The sequence below is a fragment of the Oryx dammah genome, unplaced genomic scaffold, assembly GCF_014754425.2.
Source record: "Oryx dammah isolate SB20612 unplaced genomic scaffold, SCBI_Odam_1.1 HiC_scaffold_9, whole genome shotgun sequence".
Lineage (NCBI taxonomy): Eukaryota > Metazoa > Chordata > Mammalia > Artiodactyla > Bovidae > Oryx > Oryx dammah.
Genome location: NW_024070193.1, coordinates 1,153,944 through 1,177,060, shown reverse-complemented (window position 1 = coordinate 1,177,060; position 23,117 = coordinate 1,153,944). Strand labels below are relative to the sequence as shown.

Sequence of the window (23,117 nt, the reverse complement as noted above, 5' to 3'; positions counted from 1 at the left end):
GGTCAGGCTGGAGCTCCCAGCAGGAGAGGGCTCCATCAGGACCCAGTTAGGCAGACGGTCAGGCTGGAGATCCCAGCAGGAGAGGGCTCCACAGGAAACATAGAACTGAAGGCTGCTGCCACCCTGGGAGCCCTTCTCTTCATTTTGCTTCAGAGTCACAGGTGACTTTGAAAGACTGAAGCGTCCTGCTGTACCAGGCCTCCCGCCTTCGAGAATCAGGCTGCGATGTGGAGAAGTGACCCGCCAGCTCCCTGAGCCGCGGCGGCTGCACCCCCAGCTCCAGCCCCATCACAGGCCTCCCCTCCCAGCCCAGTTCAGCAGCTTCTCCCGCTCTGTAGGTCTGGGGCGGGGTTGCCGGGCCACCCGCAGTGTCAGCTCCCCAGGCCCACGCTCGTCCTCACCCCTCTGCAAGGCCTCACTTTCCCGTTTTAAAGACAGGGGACTAAGGTGAGGGACGCCTGACCCCGGACCACACAGCCTCGTGTGAAAGGCTCCGTGTCCATGAGAAACAGGGTGTGCCGGCTGGGAGGCGGGTGCGAGGGGGCTGCCTTGCACAGGGGCTGGAGCTGATCCGGGAAGCAGCCGGGCCATCAGGCTCAGGAAACCACGGCAGCTGAGGGCACTGGGCCAGGTTAGAGAATGCAGAGACGGAATCACACTTGGCCTTACGGGATGAAGCAAGTTCAGGTGCTTGGACCACCTCAGTTTTTTTATAACAAAGAAAATGAAGTTTTCTCCTGACCTATATAAGCAAAACCAAAACAACAACAACCTCCCCCCAAACCTAGGCTTCCTCTATGCCACATATCATGCAGATAAGAGAGCAATTTTTTCCCCGTTTAATGCAATTATTTCATCATGTGCGTTTTACTGGTTAAAATCTGCAATTTGAAGTTATCACTCTTAGATGGGAACCTCAAACAACGGGTTTTATCTACCTCCTGAAAAGTGTGGATCATGGGGAAGGAGTTTTTTTGTCCTGATAAGACAGTAATCTCCTACCTTGCTGACTCAAATGCGCTTGCATATTAATTTGCTTCAGATACCCCGAAACCCTGCTGAACTGGCTAAACTGTGGGCCAAATTCAATAATACAGCAACCTCCATTCAATGCCTCATGAAGATAACCCTGCATGTTTAATTTAGAAGTACCGATCGCTTTTCAGTGAAGCGCTAACACCAGCCAGCCCCTCTGCGCAGCCCAGGGCTGACAGGCACGCTGCAGATCCGGGTCTGAACACTTCGGAAGACGAGGGCCACAGCCCACATCTCTTCCGAGCGGTGTCTTTTCGTCCAAATCACCGCACTCAGAAACAAGCCCGCTAGGTTAATTTCCCTGACGCACAGGCAATGAGATCGAGCTTCAGATACACAGCTATTATCTGGGCCGACTGTATCTGATTAGCAAGACATACTCAGCCCTCCGGCCAACGTGAACGCCCGGCTACTCAGCTGAACTGACCTAAGGCGTTTTTCCCTTTCTCTTTGGCAACTGTGTTCCATGTTTGACCCCTCAGATTTACTTTAAGTAGTTTTGCAAACAGCTTCCTCTCCCCCTCCTCCCCCGTGCCGCCGGCATCTCATGTTTCTCGTGCACAGAACATGTTTTGTTCACCCTGGGAAGCGGCACTTGGGGAAACGGAGAGACTGCCTGCCTCCGTCGAGTCGGAATCAGAAATAGGCCCCATTCATCCCAGAGACTCAAACAGGACCGAGGGCTTCCTTTCCTCCACTGGAACAAGTCGGTGTGCACACTGGCATCCCCCAGAACTGGGATTCACGGCTGCCCTTCCAGGCTGTGAAGGCAAGTCTCCCTCCCGGCCGCGAGGTGCAAATGCCCGCAAACACAGGTCCACTCCCGGCACGGCTTCACGTGCACTGGGCCAAAAGGCTCCGCAGCATCTTCTCTCGCAGAGGCTCACGCTGGTTCAGCAAGAGTTTTTCCAGGAAAATAACAATTCCAGTAACAGCAGGGGCTGGGAGATTCAGCACAAGAAGGCAGAGCTATCGCTGAGAAGCAGTTTCTGGGCCTGGTAAAGAAAGGTCTGCGAGCCGCACGGTAGAGGAGCGAAAGGCCAGTCTCGCTCGGCTCGGGTCCTGGGCTTCTGCGGTCACAGAGGTTCCTCGGGAAAGACTCTGCGCAGCTGCACAGTGAGTGAGCTTCCCGGGAAAGCCAGGTGTGTCTCTGAACTGGAAGTCTGTGTGCCGCCTCTCCCAACATGCCGGCCCCCAGACGCAGCTACCTCCAGACAGCCACAGCTAGAAACACCACCGCTGAGCTAGCTCGCGTCTGAATACAGCTGAGGCACCGTGGTGACGGCTCAGAGAACGTTCGCCGCACGGTCAGTTTGGGTGCTGCTGACTTCCGGTGAAGAGTCGTCTTCAGAAGCTGAATTTTTTGTGCTTCTCAGCCCCCAAATCTAAGTTACTTATGGAGACTGCTTCCAGTTTCACTTCATATGCTGAAAAGATCACGGGGAAAAAGTGTTTAAAAGTTTCCACTGAAGGAAAGAAGCCAGGTTTCTGTCTCATTTGCCCAAGAGCCTCTCCTTTAAAACAACCCCCGAGTCCAGTCGCTCTGTAACAGAGGCCTGAAGGCCCGAGTCGTGTGGGTCCCGGGCACCCCGGCTCAGCACTACGGGCTGGGCGCACCCTGCTCGGCCCGGGGTGTCAGGCACACATCGACCCCTCCCGAGCCTGAAATCTGCTCTCGAGGGCCACACATCTGTGGGCGGCCCCTCTGGAGACCCGGACACTGACCACCTACACCAAGAACAGCTATGTATGGCTCACGGCGTGACGCCTACGAACAAGCCCTGGAGGTGCCACGTGCCTTCTCCCTTCTGGATGCTTCGTCCACCTCCTCGCAGATCAACCTTCCTGTTTATAAACACAAACTGGAGCCTGCTTCTCCAAGACACAAACCTCTACACAGTAACAGCTGCCCGTGGCCTCAGCCACCTGCACCGCGGCAGAGGGACAGCGCGCAGGGCTCGCAGTTCGCTGCAGTGAGACTGGCTGCCCGGGGGCCACTTGGAGGTGTGGTCTGCCCGGCCAGGCAGACAGAGCTTCCAGAAATTTCACTCATGCAAATCTGGGGGAAACGGAAAATCAGCAAGGCCATTTAAAAACCCTCATAAAGGGTTAATGTTTGTTAGCTCGAAAACTTTAAAATACATCAATATTATGTATTATATTTGATATACTGGGAAACATACATGCCCCCCAAATAAACAGTAAACTCGGGGGGAAATTGTTTCCCCAAGTGAAAGAAGGGCACCCCATCCAGTCTTTGGAAAAACCTGAATTTTCTGAATTTTCCCCCAGGTGTACACATAGGCTGAGCTCAGGTTTCAAGCACATCAGGCTCTGAAGAGCCTTCTGTCCTGGTACTAAAATCAGGAGCTAACGAAAAGAGCTTTCCAAGCAAGGCTGAGTCGCGTGAACTCACCTACGAGCCTCCCTCGACACTGAATTGATGGTCCAGGCGTTCGTTTACAGAAGGAACCAGAGCGTTTCCGGGAAGCCCACGGCCACAGAGACGGGGCCTGCCGCCGGGGAAGCAATGCTCCCGAGAACACCGTTTACTGAACGCTTGTCCCGCACCAGCTTTGTTTCTTCTCTTCCTTAGGACGACTCTTTCCCATTTTGCCAACTGGAAGTCCAGGCCCCAGGAAGTCGGGGAATCTGTCCAAGGTCACACAGCTATCGGCTCAAATTCAGCTTCTCAGGCTCGAAACCGCACGCTTTCTAAGTTGCTCCGCGCTCCCGCGTGTGCTAATGTGAGTTCCAGGTCCTCCTCCTGCCGCAGGGAGGCCCAGATCACTTTAAAGACAGCTCGTTCCCCATCACGTATTTTGGGTCCGCTCGCATGCAGCAGGGGCAGGACGAGCGAGGGCCTCCGGCAGCCCGGCCTCTCCTGGCAGACAGAACACGCTGCTTTCTAACAAATGTCCACGTCTTTCCTGCTTTCCGAGCCTCTTTCCCGCTGTGGGTCCTTCCTCCTCCCAGTTTCAACTACCTTACAGTTTTACAGCCAGACCCACGTGACGAAGCACTTGTACTTCGTGGGTCAATTCAGCTTCTCCCCAACGACGTTACAGCCGAGGACAAAGTAGACCGACAATCTTACATTCCCGCCATGTCAGATGCCATCCACTGGCCTTTCTTTCCCACCAGATACAAGGAGACTTCTGACAAATGGTTTCTTTTTACATGAAATGTCTTTTAAAAATTAAAACATCACATCACACTTAGCTGCAGTCCCAGTAGCTAATGCCACTTACTGAGACCTCGTAGGTGGCAGAGAACTCTGTCGGTCTCAAGAGTCGTGTGCTGAGACAAGGGCGAAGGCTTATCTGTGGAGCCTCACAGAGCCCGCGCCGTGACTCCTCAGCTTGAAGACGAGGAAACTGAAGCTATGAGCAGCCACTGCCCCCGAGGGGTTCCCACTTGCGCCCTGTTCCCCTGCCCGGGCTGTGCGAAGGTGTGACTGGGAGAGGGTGCTGGACTTTATGGCCCCTGAGACAGCCTCCCCTGGCACCTGCCACCCTCCGCCTGGCCTGTGACCCCCGGCTCCCAGGACCCAGCGGTCAGCCCCCAGCTTTCTGTGCACGTCCACTCCCCCGCCCAGCCCTGGCCGCACGCATGGGATGGCACCCTCCCCTGGACAGGGAGCCTCTTTGCAAGACCCAAGATCAGCCCGGGGCCAGCACTGGCCACCCCCCTGCAAACACACATGAGGTGCTGACCAGGAGACCGGAGACCGCGGGACGGGAAACAGCCCAGCGTCAGCACATCCCAAGTGCGGGACGCAGCCCCAGGCCAGGGCCTGAGCCTGACTGGGGAGAGCTGGGCTCTGTTGCAGTTTGCGTAGGAAGCGGGGGGAGGGAGAAAGAGAAAGAGAAAGAAAGTCGGCCGACGGTGCCACTATTGGGGGGGGTGCGGTGCAGCTCGGGCCTGGATCCTGTGGGACCGCCAAGCAAAACAATGCATGTATTTTCCCTCCCCTTCTCTGCCTGAAAAAATGCAAGAATTTCGCTTCCTTCTTTGAAACATAGCTCTTGCATAATTTCAGAGCTCGCTCCCACTGTCTGAAGCCCTGAGGGAAGGGGGTGCTCGACTCTCACAAGCCCTCAGAGGGGGGGTGTCCCGTGCCAGACCCTCAGAGCTGGTCTGCACGCCCCTGGCAGGGAGGGCACCAGGTCGGAGCCGACTGCATCACGGCTGCCACAGGGGTCCTAACTGCAAGTCCCACTAAAGAGCTCCCGTTCCTTTCTGCAGTGTGTGAGGAGACGAGGGTTCAGAAAAGTCAAACAGCCAGTCACACAACAAGCCAGCGCCAGAGCCAAAATCCCCTTTCAGTCTTGGTGGCCGCAGGGCCCTGCCCAGCAGTCTCTGCCCCTCGGGGAGGTCAGCTGCGGACCACCCGGAGGACATGCAGAGGACCCGCGGTGACCGTGTCTGCAAACCAGAAAGTCTGACTGGCTGCAAACCTGGGCGTCCTGGGGCTGAGCTGACTGCACTACGGGAGGAGAGAAGGCCCCCGAGCACACTGGATGCGCAGAGGAGGACGTGCCAGAAACCTGGTCAGGGACGTCTGTTCCGTCCTCTGCCCTCCAGGCCTGTGAGGTCTCAGAGCAGCCGCCCCCAGGGCAGCCCCCAGGCGTGGGAGCAGACCCCAGGAGGGGGGCAGAGGCCATAGTGGGCATCTCCTCCAGGCCGCAGGGAGACCTTCCCAGCCTCCTCTGCGTTCCCAGGTCCACGCAGCCCCTCGCCCACCCGAGAGGCACAGGCAGGCCCCATGCCCTCTCATGTGGGCACACAGCCCTGCCCTCTGTGCCCGGGGCCACACTTCAGCACGTCCCCTCCACCCGCGGCTGCCTCCCAGTGCTGCGGGGTATTGGCGATCAGCTCCAGAGGCAGAGGTGTGGAAGCAGCCTGTGGTGTGAAGGGCGGGTCATAATTCAGGTTGGAAGCTGACACTAAGTTGATGTTCACTTGAAAAGAGCAGGTAGGCTGTGCGGGAGCGTTGCACCAGGGTCGCCGATAAGGAGAGGAAAGCAAAAACTATTGGTATTTACCCGGGCTGCAATGCTCACGGAAGGCCTTCTTTTACAAGGGAGCACTTCAGAATGGCTATTCAATTTGAATTTTCCAGATAGCGTGGGGAACCTGCGCTCGCAGAAAGCTCCCTATCTGTGCCATCGCACGTCTGTGGGGCGCCGCTCACGTCTCCACGGCAGGGATTCTCACTCTCTGTTGCTCCGTTATGAGCTGATGGTGACCCGAAGCACACACGGCATTCAAGAATCTGCCTGGAAATTACTGCCAAGAAACGTCTGTACCGTTCCCTGCTCGCCACCCCTGCCTCGGGCACCGAAGATGGAAACCAGCTCAGGACCCAAGGCAGAAGCAGCGTTCCGTCCCCTTACAAACCAGCCTCCCTTGGAAGTGGAGGGTTCCGGCGTTTTTCACAAATGGTGTTCCTAGAGAAGCATGGCATGAGGCTCTTTTGAAAGCCTGAGCTCAGGCTCCCTGCTAAGAAAAGCCAAAGAGGGGCTTCACAAGGATACACGCGAGAAGGCCACCCCAGGCTCCAGCAGGGCGGGCACAGTCAGAGTCTGCGTCGGACGCCGGCCTGAGGGGCAGCCGTGCTCACGTGCCCACCGTGCCCGCCGCGTCTGTCCTGTGGACACAGTCACCTGGGAAGATGGGTGCTGTGACTAGAAAAGGTGAAAAGAGGGGGGCTCATACAGGCCAAGCCTGGGCTCTCGGAGGCTCCACCCGGACCCCCATGGCCGGCCGCAGCCACGCAGAGGGGCCGGCGACGGAAAAGCGGCAGCCACCCCGGTCTGCGCCTCTGGCCTCACGTCCGGCACCCCCAGCCCTCGGCTTCCTGTAGCGGGGCAGAGGGGAGACACCAGCACAGCCACCCTCGTGCCGGCGTTCCTGCGGCACGTGCTCTGGAACACCTGCCGAGCGAGCGGGGTGACCACCCCCGGCCCAGGCGTGCCGCCGGCGGGACGGGAGCGGCCTCGCACTGGGCTGCCAGAGCCACGGCGGGCCACACCTGGGCACCGCCCACTTCCCCGGGGGGCTTGGCTGTCCCCTCCCAGAGGCGCCTGAAACCTGCATGTCCAGGCTGAGGGGAACAAGGAGGCTGTGAGACCCCAAATCTGGGGGGCAGGGGGGCTGGGCACCAGCTCCGGGAGAACACCACGGAGGAACTGGAAATAGGCAAATCCTCGTACAAGAGCAGACACGGCCGAGTTCAGCCAGAACTGTGACCCCAGGGAGGCAGGCAGACCACCTCTTTTCTCTCCTGGAAAGTCCCTGCTTTGGCTAATACCACAAACTTGCAGAAAAAAAGGAATACCGCGTGACGAGGGCTGGCACCTGAGCCCACATCTTCAAACGCTTTAAAAGTTAAGCCCGGTAATCTTTACGCTGACGCGAAAGGGGCGGCATATACATTTGACCCCTTGCTTCAAACAGAAACCCTCCCATATGGCTTTTAATTGGAAGGCGGTTGTTTTGCTTTCGCAACACTCTTTAACCTCTGCCATTGTACGTACAAGGCTGCAAACCATATTTCCATTGATTAAAAAAAAATGAAAAATAAACGTTCAAAGAAACAATATTTTTCTTTTTAAGGAAAAAAAAAAAAAAAAAGACAGCAAGCAGTTATTTTCTGGAGGGGTCAGCGCTTAAAGGCATACATGGGAAGCCACCCTGGCTGCGGCTTACCGTTTATTTTGTCTTGGAAAAGCCCGAGGTCATTCTAACTCCGCTGACCTGTTACCCCACAGGGATGTGTCCACCCAGGACCGCGAGCAAACACTGCCCTCTTGTGCCCGAACAGGCCCGAGTCGGCAGGGAGACAGGGGCGCAGGGAGACAGGGGCACCGCCACCCAGCGCGGCCTCTCCGCGGCCCGGACGCGGTCAGGAAAGGGTGATACACATGTGTTTCCAGGGAGCTTCCTCCAGTGTCCCCTTCCGGGACAGACGGCGAGGTAAGAGGAAGATGGAGAGATTCGGCTGACGAAACCGACCCAAAATAACTGCCTCTTATCTTTCCTAGAAGAGAGTCATTCCTCGAAGAGAGACTTTACTGGTTTCCACTGCAGTTTTTCTTATCTACTTTAAGAACTTTTAGAAACGACGAATGAATCTGCAAAACAAGTGTATAGTACTTCTTTTTATCTAGGAAATATCTGCCAGGAAAATATTGCACTTGATTCCAGGGGGAGAAATAAACAGGTGGGGGGCCCCCAGTTGCTGCTTCTCAGAGGAACCCCCAGAGCTCAGTCAGGGTTCTTCTTTCTGATGGGCCCCGACCTGCAGCGTGACCTGCACCCTGGGGTCCAGGCTCCGTGCCCAGAAGGCCACCCCGGCATCTCAGAGAGCCTCACGGGGTGTAAACCACTGACTCTCAGCACAGGGCGCAACGGGAGCAGAGGCCAAGGTCCAGCCCCGCGGGAGGCCGGCCTGCCGGCGGGAGCCCACGAGCGGGGCCCTCCGCTTCTCGGGCTGTCTCCAGGTGCGCTCTGCACCACAGGCCACCTGGATGCTGCGCCCACATGCACCCTTCCAGGCACAACAGGATGGGCCAACCCTCACGCCAAACTCATTTTGGGGGAAAGTGAATAAGAAAGTGAAAGTTGCTCAGTCGTGTCAGACTCTTTGTGACCCCATGGACTGTAATTCTCCAGGCCAGAATACTGGAGTGGGTAGCCTTTCCCTTCTCCAGAGGATCTTCCCAACCCAGGGACTGAACCCAGGTCTCCTGCGTTGCAGGCGGATTCTTCACCAGCTGAGCCACCAGGGAGCCCACTTTGGGGGAAGAAAGTACAAAGTAAGTACAAAGTCTGCCCCCAACACACCCCCTTCAGCCCAGCGGGCACCCGGAGGGAAGGACCTCAGCTCCTCCAGTCCCTGCGCGGGACACCCAGCGCTTGGCTCGGCAGTTCAGCATCAATGGCCGACTGCAGTCCTGGCATCCTGGCTGCTGTCCAGCTCAGGTGAGCCAGGAGTACCTGCCACTTCCCGTCTCCCCGTGGTCCTGCCAGGAAGAAAAGGGAGTCCAGGGCCAGACGCAGGAGTCGGCATGTGCAGCTGGCGGGCCCCCTCCTGGCCTCTGGCCTCTGATCAGGACCACAAGACACACACTGCCTCGTCCTCTGGCAAACCTGGGAGGGACACAGACTCCAGACAGTCTCATCTGTCCAGAGCGGCCAGCCCACAGCAGCTTCCTGTTGTGGACACTGGCTCTGAGAGTTGGCCAGACCGGCCTCTGACACGCAGGGCAGCCTCAGGACCCGCCTGCCTACTGCTCCATCTCCAAGTGTCCTGCTCGCTCACAGCGCACAGCACTGTCCCCACAGCGGACACTGAGCTCCACTCTGTCCCGCTCACCCAGACAAACCCCGCTCCGAGTGTGCGTGTGTGGCTCAGGGTTTGCAGAATGAACAAATGACTGGATGCCTCAGCTGCCTTTCCTTCCTCAAAGTCTGATCGTAAGGAATCAGGTCGCCTGGCCAGATCTTCAGGGCACTATGAACCCTGGGAGGAGAGAAAGAAAGCCATGGGGGCTTTTCTTTCCAACAGCCCCCAGGCTCCTGCAAAGAGCAGCTGCCAGGACGCAGGAGGAGCCATCAGGACTGGTGGGCAGAGTCCGCCTCAAACACCGGGGCCCCCAACACCATGACCGAGGCACCACACACTCCTGGGGTCTCGGGGCCCTCCTGTGGGGGGCACGGGGAGAGCTCGATGGAGACCTGGCCCCGCGTCCAGCCCGGCCCCTCTCCTCAGGAGGGTGCAGTCACGGGCGTGCCCTGCCAGGCTGTGGGGTCCCAGCTCACATCCAGCCTCCTGGGTTCCTGAGGACCTGCTGCTCCAGGAAGGTCACTGGGGAGAACTCGGGCCCCAGGCTGGACCACCAGGGGCAGGAACTGCTTTTGGTCCTGCTGCCGACAAGAGCTGGCCTAGGTGGGCCGCCCCGGAGGGCCCCCACCCCCAGAGCTACTGCAGGACCCCACGGGGCCCACAGGCTCACATTATGCTCATTTCCCCGTCCCCGAGCTCGGGGGCAAGTTCAGAAGTCCTCGTCCTGTTGCAGATCAGGTCTGAATTAATACCCTTCCTCCAGAGAACTCCAGTAGCAAAGTGGAAACAGACGCGCCAGACAATGGCCTTTGAGAGCCCCAGCAGGGACGGCTGGTGACAATGCAGCCCCAGGCTCTCCAAGAAACCTTAAGGTTAAAGGTTCACAGAGGCAGAAGAATTACCAAAGTACAAGTTTGTTCAAATTTCCTCCGGCAGATTTAAACAACCGGGGTCAAGCTGAAGATCGCCCGGGAAAAACCTATGAGACAACCCAGCCCCTTTGAACTGCGTGGAGAAAGGAAAATATACGGTGTGGGAGGGATCTGTGTTGTAGCTTTTAAAAATGTTCTTGAAAAGGTCACCCTGTTAACTCCAGAGCGCCGCGCTGAAGGATGCCTGAGACGGCCTCCCTAAGACAACAGGCTGCGGGCCCTCGCCGTGTGCGGCGAGCTGCACGGGGTCGCCGCGGCCCCGGCCCCGGCGTGCTGACCCTCTGCGGGCCATGAAATTAACCATCAGCACAGCAGAAATCTGCTCCGAGTTAAACTACTCTGCTACGCAAAGTGGCCTGAAAATGAAATATGAGGATTGAATTTCCACTGAAAGATTAACTCGTCTGACCTCCAGGCAGGTCTGCTCCGCAGTGAACCCTGTGTGGCCGAGGGCTCCCGGCCCCGCGGGAGGCAGGGTGCGGGCCGCGGGCGGAGGGGCCGGCCTGCTCGCCCACGCGCGCGGCTCTGCTCTGCGCCTGCGCGGAGGCCCTGCCCTTGGTCCTGGAGTCGGATGACGGCAGGACCCCCGCCTCGGAGGCAGGCGGCGCAGCGAACGCACTGACCACGGAGGGGAGACACGGGGTCTGGGGCCCAGCGGGTGGGTCAGGCCCTCCCCACGGCCAGCGTGGGGACGGGGAGGCTGCCCAGAGGCGTGGCAGAGCCAGAGAGACCCTGGTGTCTCTGTCCAGAGACGGGCAAGCAGCTCGTTCAGCCTGGGGTCCTGGGAGACAAGACACACTGGCCCCTGGAAGGACCCTGCCAGCCTACTCCCGAGTCTGGCCTTTATCCCAACGGAGAGGAAATGGAAACCTTTTAAGCAGCCAAGTAAAATAAGCGTATTAGCCCTTCAGAGAGAGTCCTCTGCTCGGGCGGGAAGGACAGCTTCCAGAGGGGCTGGGACCCGAGACGCTGCAGGCGGTGCCCGCCGAGCGCGGGGTGGACGGAGGCCTGTCCCGGGAGCGGCCGCGCTGGGCAGAGGGCAGGGGGGCGCGCTCCTGAGGATGCGGGGCAGGAGCGGGAGGGGGCGGGGGTCACGAGAGCGCCCCCGCCCGGCTGTGGAGAATCGGGGCGCTGCTCGCTGTGAAGGGGCCACCGCAGTCTGGCGGACAGGGAGTCCGCAGTCGCCTGCGGCTCCTGGCTATCACTGCACTGTGCTGCGAGGGGACACGCCGGCATCCCTGAGCGGCCTGCTGGCGGTGCTGGGCACGCCCGGTACCGGCTCTGCAAACACGCACCGTGCGTGCCCTCCCCGCCCAGCCGACGCCGCGGGGGACCCCAGCATCCTCCCAGCCCCCTGTGCTCCGCCCGCCTGTGGACCCCAGAGGTGCTTGGGGAAAGCAGCCCCATTTACGGAAAGTCTTCTTCCTCTGGGGCAGAAGCTCTGAGGACCACCTCCAAACAGATTGCATTTTAGAGCAGGGAACACCGGGGTCACACACATGGGAGGGTCCTGGGTGCCCAGGGCAGGGGCTCTGCAATTCACCTGGAAGTGGCCGGAGCAGAGCAAGCGCCACCCTGCCGCACAGCCGGGAGGCGGACAGCCTTCCTCCCGACATCAGGGGACAGAGGCCGGGCCCCCCATTCCAGGAGCTTTACACCACCGAGTGACCCCAAGTGGCAAAGGATGGGGCCCCGCATCCGGGGGCCCAGCAGGTCAGTGCTGGCATTTCCCAGTACCGACTCTAAAAGGGAACAGTCAGGTTTATCTGCAGGTAGCACCTGTGCGTGCCAGCAAATAGACGTCCTCGGGAAGTAGGTTAGAGACGAAGGAAGCGATCGCAGTCTCCTTGAAGCCCCGAGACACAGAGGCATCATCCTAGCACGACAGATACGGCAGAGGGAAACTCAACTTCTCTCTCTGCAGCAAAACTTGTTTATTCTCCTGCCAAGAGAGGATCACCACATCAACTAGGTCCCCCCTCCCCAGCAGCAGGAGCCTAGTTACAGGAAAATAAAGACCCAATTAACAACACATAACTCCAATAATCCAGAGAGAATGGAGGCACAAGTCTGGGTTTTTGACAAACTGACTTATGTACAAACTGCTGCTCAGGAGCTGGGCTCCCCCCAGAGCAGTGTGGGCTGAGGCCCTGCACACAGCCTGGAGCCGCTCCCACCGAGCAGCACGCAGCCTCCTTTCGCAGGCAACCCTCAGTGTGGAGGGAGACCCCCGCCTTGGGGCCGGTTTGCAGGACGCGGCGAGGAGATCGATTGGGGCCTGGAAGAGCACCCTCTGGATGGGAGACGCTCCCGGGCGCCCTGCCCATTCTGCCGCACCTCCCCAGGCCTCCCCTGACAGGAGGCGCCCCAGGCTCCGGAGCTCTGGCCCCATGGACTCTGCGCGAGTGTACACTCACTCGCACCTGAAGTGGTGGACCTCTGGGCTGTTACATAAAAGCTCCTGATTTTGACATGCTGGCAATGAATTTTTATGACAAAAGACTTTAACACAGGGGCCATCAAAACATACCTGCTCAAGACGCCAGCGTGGGGCGAGACCCTCCACGGGGCGGACAGGCGGGAAGAGCCTCCTCCTGCGGGCGCTAAGGACGGGGCGGGCAGGTCCAGGAGGAGGACTGGGGGGTGCAGGGGGTCCAAGAGGAGGGTGGGGGTGCCTAAGGGCCTTCCAAAAACTCGCAAACGGCACTTCCAGACACCCCTCACCCCTCACCCCCTGAATAATGTCGGGCACACATAATCCTCTCAAACTACGTCCACTGAATTCAGCTCACTCATTTGTTTACCTCAAATATTAAAGGCAGTCCAGAGAAGGGGAGAAAATATTTGCCAATCAGATACCTAATAAAGGATTGGTATCCACAACACATAAAGACTCTTACAACTCAACAACAAAAGCCAAATGAGGCATCTGAAAAAGGGCTCAGGATCTGGGTACACAGCTCTCCAGAGAAAACGTGCAGATGGAGCGAGAAAACATCCTAGCAGTGCAAGTTTAGGTGTCGGTGAGCTATCAGCTCACGCCCACCAGGACGACGACGGTCCAAAAGCCAGGCAGTCATGAGCGCTGGCGGGGCCGTGGAGAAGCCAGACGCGCACCCACTGCTGGTGGGAAAGCAGAGCGGAGCAGCTGCTGTGGGAGAGAGACCGGCGCAGCTCCTCGAGAAGCAGACAGAGCTGCCCTCTGACCCAGCAACTCCACTCCTACGCATAAACCCGAGAGAGTGAACGCAAACGTCCACAGTGGAGTTTCTCATCATCGTCCAAAAGGGAAGACAGTCCAAATGTCCTTCAACTGATGACTGGGTTTTTAAAAGGCGATCTATCTGTATATTGGGCCCTGCTGCTGCTGCTGAGGCGCTTCAGTCGTGTCCGACTCTGTGCGACCCCATAGACGGAAACCCACCAGGCTCCCCCATCCCTGGGATTCTCCTACTCAGCCATAAAAAGGAGCGGGGTGCAGGTTTAACAAGCACAGCTTTGCTTTGGTAAGAAGAAAGGGCTCTGGAGATGGAGGCTACTGAATTGCAGACTTAAAAATGGTTACGACGGTACATTTTATGTAAGATGTATCTTACCACAATTAAAAACAAAAATGGATTTTTTAAAAGGAATGAAGTATCCTGCACACGATAACATGGATGAACCCTGGAAGCAACACGCTTGGTGGAAGAAGCCAGACACAAAAGGCCACGTTACGGGTGATTCCATTTGTACGAAACTCCAGAACGGGCACACGGACGGAGACGCTGAGCAGGCGAGAGGCTTCCAGGCCTGGGTCAGGGAGGGGCTGGGGACCGCCGTGGCTCAGCCTGGGTCAGGGAGCGGGGTTGGACCCCTGTGGCTGCGTGGATCTTCTCACACTGAGGCAGCTCAGGCTGTGGCACCGACTACACAGCTCTGGGGACAGGCTGAAGATGCTTAAATGTGCATCTAAAACGGGCAGATTTTACGGTATGTGAATTACATCTCAGAACAAATGTTTAACAAAACAGCCTTGACAGTCCACGCTGCCTGGCCCAAGAGCCACCCGGAGGCCTCCAGGCTTGCGGGTTCGCAGGTGGAAGGCCTCTCAGTCCTCTTGGGTCCCCAGAGCTCCAGAGACTGTTTTCCGCATCACCTCCCACAGTATGGCCTCAAAGGCCCGCTGGTCAGAGGGAGCCTCAGGCCCAGCCTGCGTGCAGGGAATAGGTCTCAGGCCTTAGCTAACTGGTTGGTTCCTGGGACGCCTGCCCAAATCTTATTCCAACCTGGATGGAGTAAATCTGAGGCTAAGTGAGAAGTTTAAAAGCAATTAATTTTAAATGATCACAGCTTTACCAAAAGCTGTGGCTATGGTGTCCTCTTGACTTTGATTATAACCTTCCAGCAAAACATCCGCCTTGCCAAAGCAAGTCTGCATTATTTTCTATTCCTGGCATGACTAGAAAATATTCTTTGATTTAACATTTGATATGTTTTGTTCTCAAGGGCAAGCCCCATGAGAAGAAAAATGTACCCCAGCAGAATGAGATATGAGTACCTGCTTCCATTTTTCTTCCCGGTTGGTTCCTGCTCAAATATTCTGCATTCATTTAAACTCGAGGCCACGTCTCTGACGTTATACGGCTCCCACACTGTCACCCAAAACCCAGCAAAGTCATCTGCTGGCCAGCGGCTGCTGCTGCAGGCGGAGCTTGACTTGGGTCTCCTAGAGATGCCAAGGGCTCTGGGCTTGGAAGAAGGGGTCCTACCTGGCACCGAGGAGCAGGGGGCGAAAGCCAATGGATTCTAGGAGCCAAAGGAGTTAGAGCCGAGGATGCGCCTCCACTCTCATCATCGCCCTTAAACATGCCTCAGCGTTTGAGGACCAGTGTGAGATGCCACAACTCAACACTAGTTTCTAGGCAGATCCATTGAAAGACCAGGGGTGGAGAAAACAGGAAGTGTCTTTTTTGTCTGGTTGGTCTTACAGGAGGGAGACACTTGAGTTCCTGGAGCGGCCAGGCCCTCCGTGTGGTTCCTCTGCTTGGACCACATGGCCTGCTCGGCGCTAAATGCAGACAGCCAACGAGCAGAGGCAAAACCTGGGGGAATACGCACGGTCATCCGCACACGAGCCTGCTCGTGGGTCCAGAGAGAGCATGGCAGACAGGCTGCGGGCGTACTCCTGGAGAGGATGGCTGAAGGCACCGTGCTGCTCCATGCTGTCCCGTGAGCTCGGAGACGTGGAAGAACAGAGGACGGGAAGCAGCTTGAGCGTCATAAAGAATGCTCCCCCCCGGGCTGCAGAGACAGGCTCCCGGGGGCTGCCCACTGCCCTCCAAGGCTAGGAACCCCAGCCTCACGTGTAAGGCTGTGACAGCTCAGTAGCTCTGGCCAGGCAGGCCCAGAGCGGGGCAAGCCTGGCAGAAGCACCGCTGAAGCAGGGGCACGGGGGGCCGGCGATCAGGGCGATGGTCGGGCACAGAGTGGCCGTTCATTACCCACAGGCACAGGAGACAGGGAGACACCGCGCTGTTAATCCTGCAGCCACAGATGACTACAGATGGCCGAGCCCAGCTGCCAGCATTTATCAGACCTCCTCCTTCCTGCCAGGGCAAGAGCGAGGATGGGTCCAAGTCCCTCACCCCTACTCGAGCCCCATCACTGAATCTTGCCGAAGTTCTAACTCTGAAAGATTTATACTCTAAAATGGATCAGAGGAAAATACCGCCCAGAAACACCATCGCAGGGGCCAGGGTGGACAGGAACCCTGTCCACTCACACTGAGAGAGCCAGTGCTCCGGGGACTGGTCAGCACGGCTCGGCATGAGCTCTGACTCTCTGACCTGTGTTTTGCTCACTCTCTGCTCCGCTGTCAGTCCGCAGGGGGAGGACACCCTGCTGGTGACTTGTCACCACCCCTGGCAGCCGCAGGGCTGGCACATGGCTTCATTCATGCGGAACTCACCGGGCGCCTCCCACAGGCCTGGCTCTGGTCATGGCACCGAGAACACACTGGTGAGACAGACGCTACTCCCGCTCGCTCCCAGGGAGGACAGAGGCCTCGACAAGCAAGCAGCATAAGTGCGTCAGACGGCACGCTGGGCTTGCAGGCAACAACGGGACGCGAGGAAGGAGGAGCGCAGAGAGCCAGGGGCTCCAGGCCAGCGGGTCTGAGGGGGCCTATCCGAGGAGGGGACACTCAAGCTGAGACTTCAGTGAGGAGGCGTCAGATGGTCCGAGAGGAGGGAACAGCAGATGCAAGACGGGCCCACCCAACAAGGAGCAGGCCAGTGTGTCGGGAGGGCGGGACACAGGGACGAGGCTCGCAGCGGGCAGAAGCCAGACCGCGGTTCCCACGACGGCAACGAGCAACCTCAGGGCAGTCTCGAGGCTGAGAGCGGACCTGATCTGATGAACATCCACCCCTCGTGTGACGGATGAGCCAAAGGAGGAGGAGAGGGCAGAGAGGAAGGACAAGGTCCAGGACGCAGGAGTCCGAGGACAGAAGCCAGGACTCAGCCTCCGGATCCGTCTCAAGAAGACCAAGACGTGCGAAGCCTCTGGGCCATGAGGATAACGCGGGGATTCACAGACCCAGGTCACGGGCAGCCGAGTGGCTTCCCACCCCTGTCCAGGGAACTCCGGTGTCCTCAGCGGAGAGCTGGGGTCGCACTCCCCCAGCACGCCCCTTCACTCAGCATTGCTGCACAGACACTGGTTTGTAGCCACAGGCTGGCAGACCCTCGAACACCGTTCCTTTCCACCCAAAAGAAAAAGCCACTTTTTTCTACTTCCCCGAGGGGAAGGCGGACATCTGATCTACCACAGGAAGAAGAGCAGCAGCCTGGGGCCCATCGCCTCCCCGGGCTCAGGTCTTGCATTTACACCGGTAAGAAGTGCTTCCGTTTCCTCTCCGGAAAACAGGAAACTCTCAGACTGCCTGCAGCATGGACCAGTCGGGAGGCGACAAGGTGGAAGTATTTCACACTCATCACACAGCCGGGGCCCCGTATGCCCAGTGAGGCCATCCACCAGCAGGCCAATGAAACCATCTGAACAATCCGTGCTCCCACATGTGCCCGTGGGCCCAGCGAGTGCCGTCAGAAGGCACAGGAGGAGAAGACAGGTGGGCGATGCCAGGGTCCTGGTCCACAGTGAGGACAGTCTCTGAGCTACACACCCTTCGGGCCATGTGATTGCGTTAAAGCACCATCTTTCTATATAAAAGGGACATGTTTTAAAGGCCTGTCCGTGGAGTCCAGTGCACTGAAATGGGTGTGAAAAGGTAATTCCCCAGAGGTACACGAGAGACTTCCTCTGCAGGGATGGGAGAGGTAAGTAGGGGCCTTCTACCTGGTCTGTGATGTTCTGTTTTTTCAAGAGAAGAATGTACTCGTGTACTACGTGTACCGTGAAAATTAATGAAACGGTACATCACAGGAGGGCATCAGAAGTACGCACCGAGACCCTCTGCCCAGGCATGTCCGTTCTAGGGGCTCTCCTTACAGACACACAAGCACACCCACCAAAGACGTCTGTTCTAGAAAACTCACTGAAGAAGCATGGTGAGCAAAAATGGGAAAGGACATAAATGTCCATCATTAAGACATTAAGAAAATGGTGGTGCCAGTGTGTAACGGATTTCCACGTGATGTTGGAGAACAATGATGCGTTGTGGTGGGTGTGTGCCTAGTTGCTCAGTCGTGTCCGACTCTTTGAGACCCCATGGACTGAAGCCCACCAGGTTCCCCTGTCCGCGGGGTTCTCCAGGCAGGAACGCTGGAGTGGGTGCTGATCGACTACAGGGGCGGCAGCTCGGAGTATCCAGTGAAACAGTGCCTGCGGAGTTACCAGCTTGTTTCCAAAAACAAGAAAAGGAAGAAAAAGAGGAGGAGCAGTCGACGTATACACAGGCGCCCTGTCTCCACGTGGAGCCCGGAAACGGCGCGGGAGCGGGCGGCGGGGGGCGGGGGCCAGGGGACAGCGAGTGGGCGCCCTCCGGGCACCGTGCGGGTCCCTGAGCTTCCCCAACCTGTGCTGCGAACGAGTGGGCAAGCGTGTCACGCACACCGGTGGTGAGAAGGCCTGAAACGCGCGGCGTCGGCGGGGCGGCCCCTCCCGCCCCCCCGGCCCCGGCCCCGGCCCCGGCCCCCGCCGCGCTCACCGCCGATGATGGTCCGGATGAGGGACGCGTGGCCCGGGCAGTCGACCAGCGTGACCTGCAGCCGCGGCTCGGGCTCGGGCTCGGGCCCCGCCCCCGGCGCCGGCCGCAGGTGCGCGGGCAGCGGCACCGAGAAGCACGAGAAGCCCAGGTCGAGCGTGATGCCGCGCTCGCGGCTCTGCGGCTGCTTGTCGAAGGCGGCGGTGGAGGCCGTGGTGCTGAGCGCGCGCGCCAGCGCCGTCTTGCCGCTGTCGATGTGGCCCAGGACGCCCACGTTCACGTTCACCCGCCGGCCCGCCATGCCGCCGCCGGTCCTCCCGCTAAGCCGGCCCGGCCGCCGCCCGCGCCCGGCTCGCGCGTTCCGCCGCCGAAGCTTCCGGCCCCGGCCCAACCCCGCCGGGGCGTCGGGGAGCCGGGGCCGCCGACGCGCCAGACGGGAAGCAAAAGCTGTGTGTCCGCGCACGTCCCGGGCCGGGCCCGCGGCGCGCACGCTCTGGCAGTGCCGCCCACGGGAAAGGGGTGGCCCACGGTCAGCGGCACGGCCCGCACGTCCAAACGCTGCCTGGGCGCGGCAGGTGGCTCTCGGGAGAGAGGTCGGCAGGGTTTAAAGTGCCCAGAGGGGTCCTGCACGGACGCGGTGCGCTGCTCAGCTCCAGCCAAGCGACTGCGGCCGGGCCTGCCGCCCCGCCCGTCAAGTGTTTCTGCATGAAATTCCAGGAACATTTGCCTGGGGTTGTGGGCTGCAGCCGCGACCTGGCCGGAAAGAAAGTGAAGTCGCTCAGTCGTGTCCGACTCTCTGCGACCCCATGGACTGTAGCCTATCAGGCTCCTCCGTCCATGGGATTTTCCAGGCAAGAGTGCTGGAGTGGGTTGCCATTTCCTTCTCCAGGGGAACTTCCCGACCCAGGAATCGAACCCGGGTCTCCCGCATTGCGGGCAGACGCTTTATCGTCTGAGCCACCAGGACTTACACCTAAACGCTCACTGGCGGCAAGGCTGCGGCTTTAGGCCAGGTCTTCCTGTCTCCAGTCCCACTGCAGCTGGCTCACACGCCACTCCTTCCCCAGCAGTGGGTCTCGGGGAGGGGCCTGAGCCCCGTGGGGGAGTCCAGCACCATCTCGACAAGCGCCAAGGAGATGGCAGCTCTGGGTTGTCTGAAAGTCGGCCAGATTAAGACTGTATCCTGGGGGCCGCAGTGCCTGGGCAGGAGCAGGGAAGCACAGAGCTCTGCCTTGGCAGGTGTGCCCAGAGGAGTGTGAGGGACACCCTGCAGGAACTGGAGCGCCGTTGCCAGCAAGACGCAGGTCCCGTCACGCCTGCCTCTCTGCCCTTTGTCTCTGCTGGCCTCTACCTCAGGGAAGCCACTTTGCTTTAGACCAGCCTGGTGCTCTGGTGCTCGCCCCTGTCCCAGTGAGCTGAGGACCCTTGCATATCTTTGCTTGCCCCCAGGAGAGCAAGTGCAAACTGTTTCTTGAATGGAGCCACCGCCAGACCTCCAGCCCACAAAAACACAGTCCTCTGCCGCAAACTCCTGAGTCCCAGGCTGGGTTCCAAGGCTGGGCCCAGTCCCTGGGAAATGATTGACAGGGAACAGCCTGCAGAACTGCGATTATTTGGGATTTCTTCTTAATGTTAATGCAATGCGGGTTCCTTTCTGTTCCTTTAATGCTATTTTGTATTAAGGTAGTTCAAAGTTCTTTACAAACAGCTAGTAATTAATTCAATTTCATTAAGACCAATTAATCCAGGATTAATTATAAATTTACCCAGAGGAAGTTATTATACTTTGCTCTTTGATTTGAGTTTTGGCTTTAAAGATTCTTTTAGGAGTGAAATGGAAATTTCCGTCTTCTCTGAGGCTATCCACCTTGCCAGTGACTGTGTGTTAACCATGTACCTTCCTCGGCGTCTCCCATACTGACCTCGGATCAGGTTGTCACCAGGCCAACATTGTGCTCCATGGCACTGCCAGTGCTGAGCAGCTCTGCTAGGGCCCCCTTAGCTGCAGGGCGGGAGCTGACGTCCTGGCGAGAACTGGTCCCCACAAGCTGGAATCACGCCCCGTGGCCCCACCCGCCTCCCACCCTGTTTCTTCCACCTGAATATGGACACAAGCTCCTTAAGGTCTGCAGGGGTCAGGGTCCTCTCCCTCCTCAACTGTCCTCAGAGGCATCACGTTCTTCTCCTCCGGTTCACCATGGGGGCTGACCCCACTCTAGCTCCAGGGATGGACCTGAGACTCAGGTCCTTTCACTAGCCATGGCCACTGGTTCTGGAGTGAGTGTGTGACCCAAATTAGCACAATCGGAGAAAAACCGGAAATCTTTTTCCAGGACAAGCAGTACAAAAGTATGCTCTCTGATACGGACTAAAACCTGTGGAAATCTTCTGGGCTGTGGAGAACAGTGACCTCCAAAGATGTCCACGTCTTGGAACCTGTGACAGCGTTGGCCTGCACGGGAACAAGACCTGGCGGGTGTGACTCGGTTAAAGATCTTGAGATGAGGTTGAGGAGTGAGGCTTATCCCAGATCATCCCGTGGGCCCAGGGAGAGACGAGGGAGGAAAGGAACCAGAGACGGCAAAATAAGAAGACGTCGCTGGCCGCTACTGTCTTTACAGGTGGAAGCAGGACGTGAGTCCAGGAGCTGGGCAGGCTGTAGAAGCTGGAAAACCCAGCCTGTGGGAGCTGCTCCTCGGAGCCTCCAGAAAGGAACCCAGCCTGCCCACACCTGGATTTTAGCCCAGTGAGGCCTGTTTTGGACACTGATAGGCAGAACTGTAACAGAATGCATGGGAGTTGTCTTATGACACCGTTTGTAGGAACTGGTTACTGCAGCCATAGTAAACGAATATGGACATTAAACTAGACTGTGGCGTCTATTTTCACATTTATTAAGTTAGTGAACGGCTCATAATTCCCTTCCCCCTGGTCAGAGGATCACAGTCTGACAGCTAAGACCGTACACCAGACACAGGCCGACGGCCTGTCCTCTGGTCAGACCACGCTCCCCTGACCTCTGACCCCACTGCCACGTGAGACCAGTGGGCGGGGGTGCAGCCAGAGCCCCGGGGACCTGCAGCTTCAGCTGCTTCCCCAGCATTTACTGCCAGGTTCCCCCGCCGCAGTGGGGCGTGTCTGCTGGCATGGAGAGAGGTCCCAGCAGAGAAGGCTGGCTGACCTGACCCCAGCCCCAGCCCCACTTTCTGCCTCAGGCTCCACCGAGGAGAGTCCTCCGGGCAAAGCAGGGCAAGATGACTGGAAGGCGGCACACGCACAGCGGGCAGACGGCAAAGGGGCGGCGAGCCCGGGCCTCTGGATTGTGAGCGCGGATGCCACTGTCTGTGCCGCTTCCAGCTCAGGCCCGGGGCCAGGGCCTCACTGAACTCTCCTGACAGCCCTCGGCGGTGCTGCTGGGGCTACTTCCTGGCACAGGGAGGAGGGCCACGAGAGGAGGCTTGCTCAGCCTCCGCTCCCCGCCAGCCGACCCCCGTTTCATGCCAGCTGTCTCTAACCCCAGTGACATGAGCCGCCTTCATCATTTACGCAAGATCCAGGCAGACACAGCTTTAAGGTTGACTTAAACAAAAGTATTTCCCCATACACGGAAAAACACTATCACTTTCCACAAATAGCTGGGAACCACAAAAATCTCAATAAACAGTAACACTAGCAAGTATTAAAAAGGGAGAGTCATACTCCACCCCCTGATTCACTGAATTAGAATTAAAAAGGCACAGGAATTCCTTGGCCAGCCAATGGTTAGGACATGGGCTTTTACTGCGGTGAACCGGAATTTAATCCCTGGTCAGGGATCACGGTTCGATCCAAGCTGTGCAGCCAAATGAAAAAAAGTGTTTAAAAAAAAAAAGGGTTAAAAAGGCAGTAATGTTCTCACTATGTGGATCAACGTTATTTGGTTGCGTCTTTGCACCACCTCCAAGGTGCCAGCAAAACCATCTTTCCCTTCTGTGCCCAGAAACCAAGCTGGAGATGAAACGACAAGAATACCAGTGTACCTGGCAACAATCGGAAAGGGAGGTCATTCCGAATGCTGCTGAGAACGTGGGAACAGGAGACCAGAGATGAAGCCAGTTAGCTTCCAAGGGGGCCTCCTTCAACAGAGACTTTCTTTGGCTTTGAGCGTGATTGGTTTGGATCTTGGGCGTCATGGCTCTGAAGTGCACCCCAGACCCTGGGAATTATATGGCTTACAATCATCGTCATAATCTCCATAGTGCATTGTGTTCTCTCAAAAGCTTTAAATGCATGTTCGCAGCCACTAACCACCAAGCAAATGATCTCCCTGAGACGGAAACATCAGAAAGAGAGTAAATTACTCAGTTAAAGAATGTGAACCCGACATCGTGAGCTGTGAGCACCGCACAGAGGTTCAGCAGAAACTGCAAGGGCTCCAGAGCGGTGGCTGAGAGTAGCGCTAATGCGTTAAATTTCTATCGCATCTTTCAGGCTGAGAACTGATCAGAAGGAGGAAATTAAGAAACAAGACAACAGGCCCCAAATACAGTCACTTCTGCTAAGCCCAAAGTCACCAAAACCTGATTACAGTTTCAGCTTTCCCCTGCGAATGGTCTGTCCTCCCTTGCTCGTATGCTGAGGGTTATTTCTGGAGTGTCCTATTCCGCAGGCC

The 23,117-nt window shown here is 57.8% G+C and overlaps 1 protein-coding gene and 1 long non-coding RNA gene across 4 annotated transcripts in view; one reads left to right on the top strand and one right to left on the bottom strand.

Moving 5' to 3' along the window:
* EEFSEC (eukaryotic elongation factor, selenocysteine-tRNA specific) overlaps window positions 1-19,526 on the bottom strand; it is a 105,042-nt gene extending 85,516 nt beyond the window's left edge. Inside the window, exon 1 of one of the 3 annotated variants that reach the window (XM_040246645.1) lies at window positions 19,452-19,526. Coding sequence is in view for 1 of the 3 variants with exons in the window: in XM_040246644.1 (XP_040102578.1) it covers window positions 18,470-18,767 (298 nt within the window). In the remaining 2 variants the exon portion in view is untranslated. Of the gene's footprint in view, window positions 1-18,469; window positions 18,834-19,437 lie in introns of those variants that run through there. The other 2 variants (XM_040246646.1, XM_040246644.1) reach the window with 2 other exon arrangements.
* A 45-nt stretch (window positions 19,527-19,571) lies between these two features.
* LOC120868057 overlaps window positions 19,572-23,117 on the top strand; it is a 6,033-nt gene continuing 2,487 nt past the window's right edge. Inside the window, exon 1 of the long non-coding RNA XR_005722130.1 lies at window positions 19,572-23,098. This is a non-coding gene — a long non-coding RNA (uncharacterized LOC120868057). The remainder of the gene's footprint in view (window positions 23,099-23,117) is intronic.